Raw genomic sequence first — 13,472 nt, 5'->3', positions numbered from 1 at the left:
CATTTCTCAATGGAAAGTAGGGAGATCACCTCCAACCACTGTAAGATGTGCTACAGTAGTTACATTAACATGTTCTACCGTACGGGTTTATTCAGGTTCCGGTAAATTTGAATGCTCAATAATGAAGCTGTGAGGTTACTTCTGAAATGAATTTGATTTGATTTAGCGCATACTTCCTGATTTTGAATTGCCAGCATGATGTGGATGAAAGTCAAAAAAGGGAAATTGTTCTTCTCCAAAAGTTTTAACAAAATACCAGATTTTAAACGCTAAACAACATCCTGTAAAGTTCAGTGCATTTCTTGCGACGCTCGGGGGAGCTTGTGTTGTGTTAATGACAAAAGCAAACGAACGCAAATGTTCGCCCCGCCGTCGCAGCAAACAAAAAGCAACAACAACACCGAACAACAACAACAAAACATGGTGTAATTACAGAAAATGATGCTTCACGGGCCCCACTTCATTCCCTGTTATCTTCATTATTCAGCTCTTCTCGAATCAGCTATTAAAGGTAATTAAGCGATTCATCAAGTCAGTTTCAATTACGGGGAGCTTGACAGCCGCAGATTACAATCACTAGGGGTGTGCAGAGAGAGAGAAGGAGGGAGTGAGGGAGGGAGGGAACGAGCGAGTGAGGGTGTGTGGGAGACATAGAATGGGGTGATCGAGGGGAAATAGGCAACGAGGGCAAAGGTGAAAACGAGAAGCTTCAATGAGGCTTCACGAGACATTCAAACAGGCACTGAACTCTCCATGGCCTACACAAGTCACAACCTTTCCCTGCTATACAGCCTGGTTTGCAGTGGTGGAAAAAGTACTCACATTTTTTACTTAAGTAAAAGTATCAATACTAATACTGCAATGTAGAAATACTCTGTTACAAGTAATGTACTTGAGTACAAAAATATTGGTATCAAAATGTACTTAAAGTACCAAAAGTAGAAAGTATCGTTATGCAGAATGTCCCATTTCACAAAGTTTCAATAAAATGTATGAACATCTTCTGAAAATAGCCGATCTACAAGCTCACAATGCGTCGCATCGCAACGCATTGTGAGCTTGTAGATCGGCTATTTTCAAATGGCCGAAATTTATATAGGGCTGAAGTGGTTTTGTAATAATAATCACAATCTACAAAGTAACAAGTAATTAAAGTTTTCAAATAATTGCAGTGGAGTAAAAGTACAATATTTGTCTCTGAGATGTCGCGGAGTAGGAGCAAAAGTACTGAAAATTGGAAATACTCCAGTAAAGTAAAAAAAAAGACCTCAAAAATGTACTTAAGTACAGTACTTGAGTACATGTACGTAGTTACTTTACAACCACTGCTGGTTTGTCAATACCAGACTTATCTCCAACCAGCCCATGCACTCACTTAGCTAGCGCTGGTGTCACCCAGGCTAACGCTCTCTGACACTAACATCAGCTGCACTGTAATTACTCTGTCACGATTTGGAAGTATACCGTCATGTTGAAACTAATGCTATACAATTGCCGGTACCAGCCAAACATCTGAATGACAGCTTCTAGACTGGCACTATAAGAGAGCCGTCACATATAGTGCCAGCCAGCTCTGTCGAGACGAGATTAGATGTAGCGCCGCGTGAAACACATAACCCCCCGCTCGCAATAAAACTCACACGGAGCGTCATAAACGTCTCAGCTTTGGAGAGGACCTGGTTTTATGACGACCATGTTATCACCTTCCCCAAATATCCTTGTGTTTCGACACTAAGAGCAAAACCAGACTAGCGTGACCGTTAGGCTGGGTCAAAGGACAACTTCAATTTATGTTTGGATGATTAACCCCAGCTCCCTGCTCTTACATTAGCAGAAAGAATAATTCATCAGCGAGAGACCATTATGCCACTTACTTGTCCATTAGAGTCAGGTTTACAGCGGCCTTGATGACCATCATAAGTCATTCGACGTGGCTTATAATGCAGTCGAATGGGTCGGGTCGTATACCTCGTCGTGGGGGGGTTGAATATCCACCGGGACACCTTTATTCTTCTGGCGACTGGCGCTGTCTTTTTTATCACTATATTAGTCGGTCACGCTCAAGGTTACCTCTGCTAATAATTTCATTTCGCTGGGAGAATTTTGGGCTGTGAGAACCAAGGCTTCAAAAGAGGGTACAATAATTACATTTTAAGTTCCAATCAGAAGACCTGATCGTATAGTTAATTTCCCCGCCATCTCATTTTATTTATCTTCAGCTGAGGATTCATTTTCTAGATTTGATTAAGTCTTCGCCTAGCCCTAGTGGGGGTGGGGGGAGGAGTAATACGAGGATAGAGATTTCCCATGAAAACTGAAAAGCTTTTTATGGGCTTAATTTTTATCCAGTGATAGCGTGTGTTACACGATGGCACTGCTGGCTCCCTCCTCGCACAATGCACTGTGAAATCCTGCAAAGGGTACATTTTCGCATAGTCTTGGAGTGTTCAATTAACACTCTGGTTTTTGTAGTGGGGTCTTATTCTCTGGCTTCCAATGGAATGACCTTGTACTTCATCACCTCATATGTCTATCATTAATTAATAACGGAGAGGAACGGAACATGCCACTCAACATAATGCAATACTGTTAAAGGCCTGTGCACAAAGGGTTCGATACGATTTTTTTATAGGTCAATCAGTCCTTATGTGAAGTATAATTTAAGCAAAAGACAACTATCTCTCTGTGCACAAATACGGTCAGGAACATTACCATTAGCTCTGGAAACTGGCAGGTTTAATGCCACTCCAGAGGAAAAGAGATACTGTTTGTTTTGTGAACTTGGTGAAATTGAAAATGATCGAGGTTCACTTTTTGTTCTATTGCTCTAAATATGATGATATAAGAGAGGTATTTGTTAGTAAGATGTCTTCTATTTGTGGTGATTTCCTTGAGTTAGATGATTATGAAAAACTTGAGATATGTTTTGTTAAAGGAGCTTTTGTTGTGGCAGATTTCATTTGTCAAGGTTGGGGGAGAAGACAGAACACTCTGAATGTATTATGTGAATATATTGTGAAACATGATGTAAGCGTAAAATGGTGTCTTATAAACCCATGAGGGTTTGGCACTTGTGTGTAGGACACAGAAATAAAATCTATCTATCTATGGCATCCAAAAAACTGTGTTCAGTTGAAAAAATTACAGACAGCAATTTCGGAGTAGGTGTGAAAGAGGTCTATAAAAATTCTCCATCGTTCCATTTTTATTTTAGTGTGAACAACTGGGATTCTGTAGTGTTCCTTACTAAATTGGCCTAAAAAGCAAGAGCAAGCACCACAGCTCTTAAGAACCAGACATCCTCAGAACAACCAGCGAGTAAACAGCTCATGTATAATAACACACATAATGGGATGTAGCCAAAAGCAGACAGAAAAACACATTAGCAGCAGTACACACCAGAGGATGTGCTCAGAATAGGAACCACCAAAACCTGGTGTGAAAAATAAAGGTTACACAATCATCTTTATTTGTAACTTGGCACAACACCACCTTCAAACACTGTTATTATTGGGCCCTGTGTAAATATTCTCATGGGTAAATCATGACCTCTTCAACCCTCTCATCACATCCGGTCCAGAAACCCTGTGTGTAGTGAGGAAGCGACCCCTACCTCGTCAGTATTAACACGGCGACAAACGTAAATCCTCTACGCTGTGAGCAAACACGCAGTAAACATTTACCTCTTCCCTATCTGAACTGGGACATTAACTTTCTAACTGCCAGGTGCTTCCTTATCCTGGAGGACGATGCCAAACACACACTCTCTGGTCACATGTATGATGACGACGCTCCGCCATGATGCTCCGCCCCTACATTGTCCTCAACTTCCAGGGTCACAAAGACGGAGTCCCGGAGGGTAGAGAGGGGGGAGCTACTATATGAGGGTAGAGAGGGGGGAGCTACTATATGAGGATAGAGAGGGGGGGACGCTATTACTGTGCCAGAGCTTGACACTCACACAGCAGATTCTAGTCCTGAGGTTTGTTGTGGCTACTCATACTGTACAGCAGTGGTTCTCAACCTTTTCAGGCCACGACCCCCCAAAATAATCATATTTGAACTGGGGACCCCCCACCCTGATAAGCACTTGGAATGTAGGAGTTGAGGAATTTTGCGTCTTTCTAATATTATTTGAGAATTTGGCCAACGTTTGACCAGTTTTATAGTGTAGTTTGTTGATTAGTTTTGATTCAGTAATGGTCTTTTTTCAATTCATTTAATTGTAGGTATTAAAAAGGTCTTTAAAGTCCTTAAATTGTCACTTCACTGTCATCCGGGGACCCCCCCCCCAAAAAAAAAAATCATGTGGGGACCGCCCTGGGGATCCCGACCCACAGGTTGAGAACCACTGCTGTACGGTACAAGGAGAAGGTAAAACATCCGCACACTGGTTTAAAGCTCCCACCGGTTTGTAGACCCCAGGCTACAACACTGATGATACAGTATGTCCCAGTTGCATCCATGTGATGTTTTTCTTCATACACACATATACAGTACATCCATACATACATACCTAGGTTGGAGGACGCCCGTCCCTCCGCCGCCCTGTCCTTGAGGCCCTCGGCGATGGCGAGCTGCTGCTCGTGGTACTGCTTGGCCCTCTCCAGGTCCTGCATGCATCGGGCGGCGTGGCCCAGCCCGGCGTAGGCCCGCATCTCGATGCTCTGCTCCTCAAGCTCCTGGGCCAGCTCCAGCACGTGCGTGTGGTAGGACATGGCCTTGTCGAAGTTGCGGTGGTAGTGGTAGGCGCTGCCCAGGTTGCTGTAGGCGCGGGCCTCCTCGCGCTTGTTCTCCAGCGCCTTGGCGATGCCCAGGTGCTGCTCGTGGCACTGGACGGCGTTGTCGAAGTCCCCCATGGCGATGTAGACGGCGCCCATGTTGCCCAGCTCCCGCGCCTCCGACAGCTGGTCCTTGGACTGCTTGGCGAGCAGCACGCACTGCTTGTGGCTGGCCAGGGCGTTGGGGTAGTCGCCGATGGCCGTGTACACGTGGCCGAGGCTGCTCAACGCCATGGAGGCTGCCTGTATGGACGGAGGGATAGAGAATGAGAGAGAGTAAGAACAGTTTTTCATTCATTCAACCTTTGTTTGAGATTTTCGGAGAGATCATTGAGGGAGACCCTCATTTACAATGATGCCGAGATTACACACATATAAATAACATAAGAACAGCAAGAAAAACAATAAAGTTGACAACAAACAGTTAAAACAGTTGTATGTTGACAGCAATCAGTTAAAACAGTTGCATGTTGACAGCAATCAGTTAAAACAGTTGCACGTTGACAGCAATCAGTTAAAACAGTTGCATGTTGACAGCAATCAGTTAAAACAGTTGCATGTTGACAGCAATCAGTTAAAACAGTTGCATGTTGACAGCAATCAGTTAAAACAGTTGCATGTTGACAGCAATCAGTTAAAACAGTTGCATGTTGACAGCAATCAGTTAAAACAGTTGCATACACGGTTATTATATAAATTCCTAAAATGGCCAATAGATGCAAGGGTATTCAGTTTAAGCTCTTGTTGCAAGGGTCCGCGTCCTAATATGTATCGATTTGGGGTTCTTGCGAATGAAAATGTTTGAGAACCACTGATCTAAGGCGGTGGTTCTCAAACTTTTTCATGTCAAGGACCCCCAAAATGATATGTATTTGGCCGCGGACCCCCATCTCAAAATATGTTGTTCCAGGGACCCCCCAGAAGCAAAGATTTGAGTTACAAATGTTCGCTTTATAAATATATATATTCAAAGATTTGCACACATTGTCACGATTGTTCAAAAATAGCAGATCTACAAGCTCATAGCGCGGCACTCGGTGCTTGTATATCTGCTATTTTTGAATAGTCAAAGTATAAAAAGGTAACAATTATTGTGATGCTATATTAACACATTTTGCTGGGGACCCCTGGGGGTCCCCAGACCCCACTTTGAGACCCAATGATCTTAAGGAATGCAGTGCAGGGAGCCAACAAGCAGCTGGCTGGGTACATTACTATGGAAATGATCGGCTCCAGAATGTTTTGAGTACGAACCCTATATTTGCCTATTTCTGTCCACACAGAAGGAAGGAGGCATCGGGCCAATGTTGAGAAGCATAGCGGGCGGCGGCAGCGGCAGCAGACACACGAGTCCCACAATGCCTCACAGGCCCTATTCCAACCGCTTACGTTCCCATGGAAACAACCACGCTCACATGCCATAAGCGCTGCTGCCAGTCCGCGACGATGATAGCCTCGGTGGTTGGCAGTGGTGGAAAGTAACTAAGTACATTTACTTAAAGTACTGGACTTAAGTACAATTTTGAGGTATTTGTACTTTACTTGAGTATTTCCAATTTTCAGTACTTTTTGCCTCTACTACTGTACATCTCAGAGGCAAATATTGTACTTTTACTCCACTACAACTATTTGAAAATGTATTATTTACGTATTATTAAATCTGTCGATTTTGATTATTATTAAAAAACATACATTAACCACTTCAGCCCTATATAAATTTCGGCCATTTGAAAACTCTACAAGCTCACAATCTACAAGCTCTACAAGCTCACAATGCGTCGCGATGCGACACATTGCAAGCTTGTAGATCTGCTATTTTCAAAAGATTTGTATACATTTGAAAACACACTGCAAAGTACTTTCTACTTTTGGTACTTTAAGTACATTTTGATGCCAATACTTTTGTACTTTTACTCAAGTACATTTCGAATTCCAGACTTTTACTTACAGAGTATTTCCACATTGCAGTATTGATAATTTTACTTAAGTAAAAAATGTGAGCACTTTTTCCATCACCACTAGCGGTTGGGACTGTGTATCAGGCATGCTTGGGGTATAAAGAGTCAAATGCAAGAGTATATATCTCCAAAGGCATACATTACATTCAACACAGCTGCAAAGCCACTATGGGCATACAACCACATAACTCGACACAGCAGCAGCAAAGTGGTGGGCATGCATACACTGGGCTGTTCCAAGGCACGGAAATAAAACACACACTAGGGGCCCAGCCAGGCCGGGCAGAGAGTTTTGCACGCAGAACTCACACAACACAACAGAACCCATGGCCCAGGCGTCGCGAGCAAGCAGCGCCGCTGTGTGTGACATAAGGGGCTAATTATGCTAAGTACAATACATTACCTCTAGCATGCACTATGAAAACAGACGTTTCCCTAATGTGCTGTGGAATATAAACATACTTAGTAGAGGGAGAGAGAGAGGGCTGACTGTGGAATCTTAAACCACTGTCCCTGTGTCTGGATATAAGGACTGGAAATTGAACAGCGTTCTGGTTGAAGCCAAGCCATCGCTGATTAACATGTCATCTAGGCCCCTTCCATATTATCCTGCCCCCTTTCTTTCTCTCTCCCCTCTGCTGCTCTCATAGATCTCCTCTCCTCCTCTTCCAGGCAGAACTAGTTTACCTTTCATTAAGGGGGGGGGGGGGGGGCGGGAGGGGGGGTCCGGGGTGGGGGGGACCCCTCTGTGCAAAATGTGTTTGCTGATAAGAGAGCCAGAGGTTTATCAACAGTTTATAAAAAAAACGACGTTGGGATTAATCAAATCAGCAGTACATCCGGAGAAGGGCCGGTCCCTCTGTAAACACAATCAGATCCTACTCTAGTCTGCAGACATAATGTGAGAGGGAGGGAGGGAGGGAGGGAGGGAGGGAAGGAGGGAGGGAGGGAGAGATAGATGGGAAGAGGAGGGGAAGGGAGGAAAGATAAGTGAAGAAAAGAAGTGGAATCGAATTAGAGTGGAGTCAGTTTGGCCTGAAATTATGTATTTCTGGCAATTATTCCTTTTCCTATAGACTAATCCGTTGGTTCTCAAAGTGGGGTCCGGGGACCCCCAGGGGTACTTGAGGGGGTTCAAGGGGGTCCCCAGCTAAATGATGGGCAGGAACCAAATGGACCCTTATGGGTCTGTAACTCTGAGAGTGTACAAATGGAACCAAATGGACCCTAACGGGTCCATTTGGTTCCATTTGTACACTCTCAGAGTTAACTTAACATTGATTTTACAATATGAATTGGGGTCCCAGAGGTATAAATGCCATTACATTGGGGTCCGTAGCCTAATGCATGTCAAACTGGGGGTCCTTGAAATTAAAATGGTTGAGAATCACTGCTAGAGAGCTGTAAAAACCTTCTCTTATGGGGGTCCCTGGCTTATCTTTTCAAATGGGGGTCCGTGGGGTAATAAGTGTCAATTTGGGGGTCCTTGACATGAAAAAGTTTGAGAACCACTGGACTAATCCACAGAGCGCTGCCCTAGTACTGTAGTTCCCTGACTACAGTACAACCACACAGTGCATTTTGACACTGCAGCAGCAATGACACCGTGTGCTGTGGATTCGTCTCAAATAGGTGTGGTGTGTTCTGTGATTGTTGCTATAAGTCTATAACTGAGCAGCAGCCCCACATGGCGAGGTGTCCAGAGAGAGACCTCGACAGATATTAGTGACCCCGGTAGTGTCCAGCAGAGTGCATCTTCTGCCGCCGCGGCTGGCTGGCACCACCGCTGCCTGCATGGCTCCTTATCAGCCTCCATCTGAGGGGAAAATGCAGCGTCTCCAGTCTCACTTTAGAGGAACACTGATCACAAGCCTAGCTCATCTCAGCTGGAAAAGGATTGCTCACCCCCCCTCCCCCCTCCCCCTCCTCTCTCTCTCTCTCTGTATGTCTCAGCACTAACCCCCTTCTCTCTCCCCCCCCCCCCCCCCTCTCACTCACTTTTAAGACAGACAGAGATGAGGAATCTTCTGTGTTTTTGTGCCTCTCAGAAAAGTGGAAGTCGGAGTCAGAGAGAGAGATGGAGCGGAGCTTCAAAAGGCAACATGTAATTGAGCAGCCCTAGATAGGCTATCTGGGAACATGAAACAGCAACAGTTGTGACGGAGGGTAATTGCCTCCCTGGGCCCGTATAATGCCTTGTCGAGTCTTTAAACTTCAGCAAACTGCTGGAAGTCCTTATGTCGGCAGGTAATTGCTTGCAGGCATCGGCAGCCATGTGAAATGAAAGAAAGATAGGGAGGAAGGCGTATGTATGTGTGTGTGTGCTGAGCTGCAGAAAAAAGAATGTATGAAGGATTGGGAGAAAAGAGAGTGTCTTGCTTGTATAAGTGTCTTTGTGAGTGTTCAGTGTTATTGATTTTTTTTTTTTTTGCTGCTGCTGCTTTACAGCATTCCTTGTTTTTCATTTATTCATGGGACTCGCCGCTTGTGTTTTCATCATGCACGCTCCCCTCTGGAAAAAAAGTGGAAAATATATCTATTTCTTCCCTGTGGGTACATCTCCTCTCAAATTATTTCTCAGCCCGTAATAGATGTATAATTCAACTGCTTGTCGGCCCGCTCGCTCAATGGTGATCATGCCGCTTCTGGAGGCATAAATAATGCGTAGCAGCTGTCTGTGAACATGCTAGCTGTTTTAGTGAGTTAGATTTACAGCGAACCGCGACAGCTCGACGGTGTACGAATGAAGGTGCAACGTGTTTAGCGATGTTAATGATGGCTCAGTGGGAGCTGTTTTGTACCGAATTAAAAACTTCTCTCTCATCCTACAACACAACACACAAGTGCAGTAAGTATAGGTCATCCGCAGTGGTGGAAAAAAAAGTACTCAAATGTTTTGCTTAAGTAAAAGTATCAATACTGCAATGTAGAAATACTCTGTTACAAGTAGAAGTCCGAAATTCAAAATGTACTTGAGTAAAAGTATAAAAGTGTTTGCATCAAAGTGTACTTAAAGTACCAAAAGTGAAAGTACTCATTATACAAAATGTCCCATTTCAAGTTTTCAAATGTATACAAATCTTTAGAAAATAGCAGATCTACAAGCTCACAATGCGTCGCGATGCGACGCATTGTGAGCTTGTAGATCGGCTATTTTCAAATGGCCGATATACTGTAGGGTTGAAATAGTTACTGTATGTTTTGTAATAATAATCAAAATCTACAAAGTAACTAACTAACTAATAATTGTAGTGGAGTAAAAGTACAATATTTGCCATCAGAGATGTAGTGGAGTAGAAGTAAACGTATTGGAAATTGGAAACACTCGAGTAAAGAAAAAATACCTCAAAATTGTACTTAAGTACAGTACTTGAGTACACGCACTTAGTTACTTTCCACCACTGGTCATCCGTTACAAGAGTTAAGTTTGACTTTCGAGCACGTCTTGTTAGTTCTAAACGCCCGCGTGATGACCTGGGGGGGTTGGGGGGGTTGGGGGGGTTGGGTAGGGGGCGTCCCTGTTGGTGAGGCTCCAAGTCAGAGGGAAGACGAGCAGCTATAGCGCTTTGGCCTTCATCGTGGCCAGGGTGACTGTCCTCTCCGCTGGCCTGCGTCCAACCCCAACCCCCCCCCCCGCACCCACCCACCTCCCACCCCTCCCCAGCTGGAGGACGCGGAGCCGGGGACCTCAGGAAGGAGATGCTTTATTAGCTTGGCCCTGTGTGATTAATGGAACATCTGTCTACACGCAGACAGCTGCCCCCAATTCCCAGCTGTTTACCCTCTGCATAAACAGCTAATAAGGCCTACGGTGAATGCGTCACTTTGGAGGTCAGCAGTCTGTGCTGTTTCAAAGCTTTAATACTCTTGCTACGTTACGTTAGAGACCCCCGTGTTGCACTTTCACTTTTTGAGCCTGTGTGCTCTCACTCTCTCTCTCTCTCTCTCTCTCTCTCTTTCTCTCTCTCTCTCTCTCTATGTAGTTTTATTTTCACAGGTGGACAGCAGTGAGAAAATGTTTGCGAGGGAGAGAGATAAGAATGCTAGGAAAAGAAAATATGTTTTTCCTCCTCGCTGTCTTAACCTACTAAGACCTGAAGCCGATTCTACGAATGTCTGTCTTCTAAATTCCAACAGTATTCTGAAAAAACGTATGTTTCTATGTCAGTGGTGCTCAAACTTTTTCATCTCAAGGACCCTCAAAATGTATTTGGCCGCCGACCCTCATCTAAAAATATGTTCCAGGGACCCCCCAGAAGCAAAGCTTTGAGTTACAAATGTTCGCTATAAAACAATATATATAAAAATATTTGCATTTATACGATTTTTCAAAAATAGCAGATCCACAAGCTCGTAGCGCGGCACTCGGTGCCGCGCTACGATCAGATCTGCTATTTTTGAACAGCCAAAGTGTAAAATAATGCTTTTTTAGCTCAAACCAAAAAGTGACACAGATGCGTTGCCGATCTTAATGGGTTAAGGTTGAGACTCGAGGTCTTTTCAGGCATAATCTAGATGTGGGAGAGAATCAGCTCTAGTGTGAAGCTAATCCACCCCTAGTCTACCGCCCCCCCCCCCCCCCCCCCCACACCCCCGATTAGCTCCGGCTTTGTTCCGTCGGTGGTGCGCCATGAAGCTGCAGATTGCAGAGGGCAAACTGTCGCCATAGCAGGCCGATAAGCGTCCTGGGTTTTACCCTCCTTTCAGACTCTGACTATAATGAATGATTTGTTGTTTTGGTCTCTGAGAAATATGTTTCCAAAGAGATGTGTTATAGTTTTGATCTTATCTGGTTGGTATGTGTGTTTTCATTTGATGCATTTCTGAGTAAAGGAACAGTCCAAAATGTGGGATGTTGGGGGAATCTGTGATGTATAAGCAACAAAGTTTGTTTACTATTCTGATGTTGTATTCCTGTGTACCCATAGCTTGAGGCTTTGCTTACTAAGTGGTGTAAAATAACTAAGTACTGTACTTGAAACAAATATCGTACATTTACTACAATTATTTGAAAACTTTAGTTACTGGTTACTAGGCCTGACCTCAATTATTCAAATAGTCGACTAATCAGTCGAGGGGAGTCTGAGTCGACTGCCAATCTATATATATATGTTTTTTTATTCTACTGAGAGATTGGCCTAATTTGTTATAATAGTTTGCCAAAAATAGGATACACATCATGATTTATTGGGAGAAACCAACCAAGTATATGTTAAATCAGACATTAAGCACCCCTACAGCCCAAATGGAATGTTCCTCTATTGCATAACATATTTTTTGCATGATTCGACTGAGAGTCAAATCAGAATGATTCGACTGAGAGACAAATCAGAATGATTCGACTGAGAGACAAATCAGAATGATTCGACTGAGAGTCAAATCAGAATGATTCGACTGCCGACTGCCAGTCTCAGTCGAATCATGCCAAAGAAAATAAAAAATAAAAAAATAAAAATAGTTGACTATTAGTCGACTATAGGCAACATTTGGCCAATCAGATTCGACTATAGAAATCCTTAGTCGGGGGACAGGCCTACTAGTTAAATTAACCACTATTTTACGAGGCCCGTGGCTGGCTGGCCCTCAGGCCCAACAGCAGTGTGCTGTGAGAGGCCAGGCCAGCCGGTACTTGAGCAGAGTGCTGTTATAATGGGATTATATGAGAGAGAGAGAGAGAAGAGGAGATGCTACATGTGCTTGATTCCATTAGCACAGGGGTGGGAACAACTCTCCACCTCACCGGGTCAACACAGGTATTAACACCGTTAGCAGAAGGTATATCGCTTGCATAAATGCAGGGCCATGCACACACCTGCATACCTGCATATCAAACTTTCTATATAACCTGTTACATTTCTCCTTCAGTGTTGCCAGGTCTGCTTATTATTATTTCCCCCCAAGATCTACAAGCTCACGCGTCGTGTGGTGAGCTATTTGAAAATAGCTGATGTATATGTTTAAAGTGCACATGTGGCCTATAGTCGCTTTTGGGCTTGTTTTTCCTAGACCTGGTTGCTTGTTTCTCTCACAGAATCTGGCAACGTTGTTCTCCTTACTGTATTACCCAATTACATTACAATGTCAACAATGCTGCAGGGTAATAATATTTTAATATATTAAAAATATTATTAGAAAAAATAAATATATATATAGATATTGAGTGATGTAGCCCATGGAAACCATGTACGTAACCATTTATAACATTTCCAACCCAGTTCCAGGCTGAATGTCCTCCTCATCCTTACCGTTAACCACACCAAAACCATACCTAAACCTAACTGTTCTAACTACAGAAGTGCAAAATCCGTAAGAACGAATAAAAAGGGCTTGTTTGGAGACGCGAGTCGAAGCCACCATGGCCTGCATGGTGAAAAAAACATTCAGCATCTATGTCATATCTAAAATGATCCAGCTGTAATCTACAGCCATTGGATTAGTCAAGGGACTCTCAAGACCCTCAGAACACTTTCCACTAACTTTCCACTAGGCTATGTTTAGACTGTCAACCCAAATCTGATTTTTGGCCTATCTATCTATACTGGAATCAGATTGTTTTTGTTCAAGTCTGTACAGTAAAAAAGAACATAATTATGGAAACTGAAATGCGATTCAAATCGGATTTCTAAAGATCTGTCTCGGTCTGGGCACTCGAGACACTGAAGCCTGATTCATGCTTACGTCAAACAACGGTGTCGCTTAATTGCCGAAAAGAGCAGATCTACAAGCTTGCAAT

The 13,472-nt window shown here is 43.7% G+C and overlaps 1 protein-coding gene across 2 annotated transcripts in view; it reads right to left on the bottom strand.

Annotated features, from left to right (window-relative positions):
• The window catches only part of ttc28 (tetratricopeptide repeat domain 28), a 400,474-nt gene that overhangs the window by 99,141 nt on the left and 287,861 nt on the right, over positions 1-13,472 (bottom strand). For both annotated transcript variants that reach the window (XM_084056166.1, XM_084056167.1), the window contains one exon: positions 4,517-5,024. In XM_084056166.1, the coding sequence (XP_083912292.1) occupies positions 4,517-5,024 (508 nt within the window). The remainder of the gene's footprint in view (positions 1-4,516; positions 5,025-13,472) is intronic.

Source organism: Gymnoscopelus microlampas (genome assembly GCF_963454915.1).
Source record: "Gymnoscopelus microlampas genome assembly, chromosome: 4".
In the NCBI taxonomy this organism is placed as follows: domain Eukaryota; kingdom Metazoa; phylum Chordata; class Actinopteri; order Myctophiformes; family Myctophidae; genus Gymnoscopelus; species Gymnoscopelus microlampas.
This window is presented reverse-complemented; position numbering and strand designations above follow the sequence as displayed.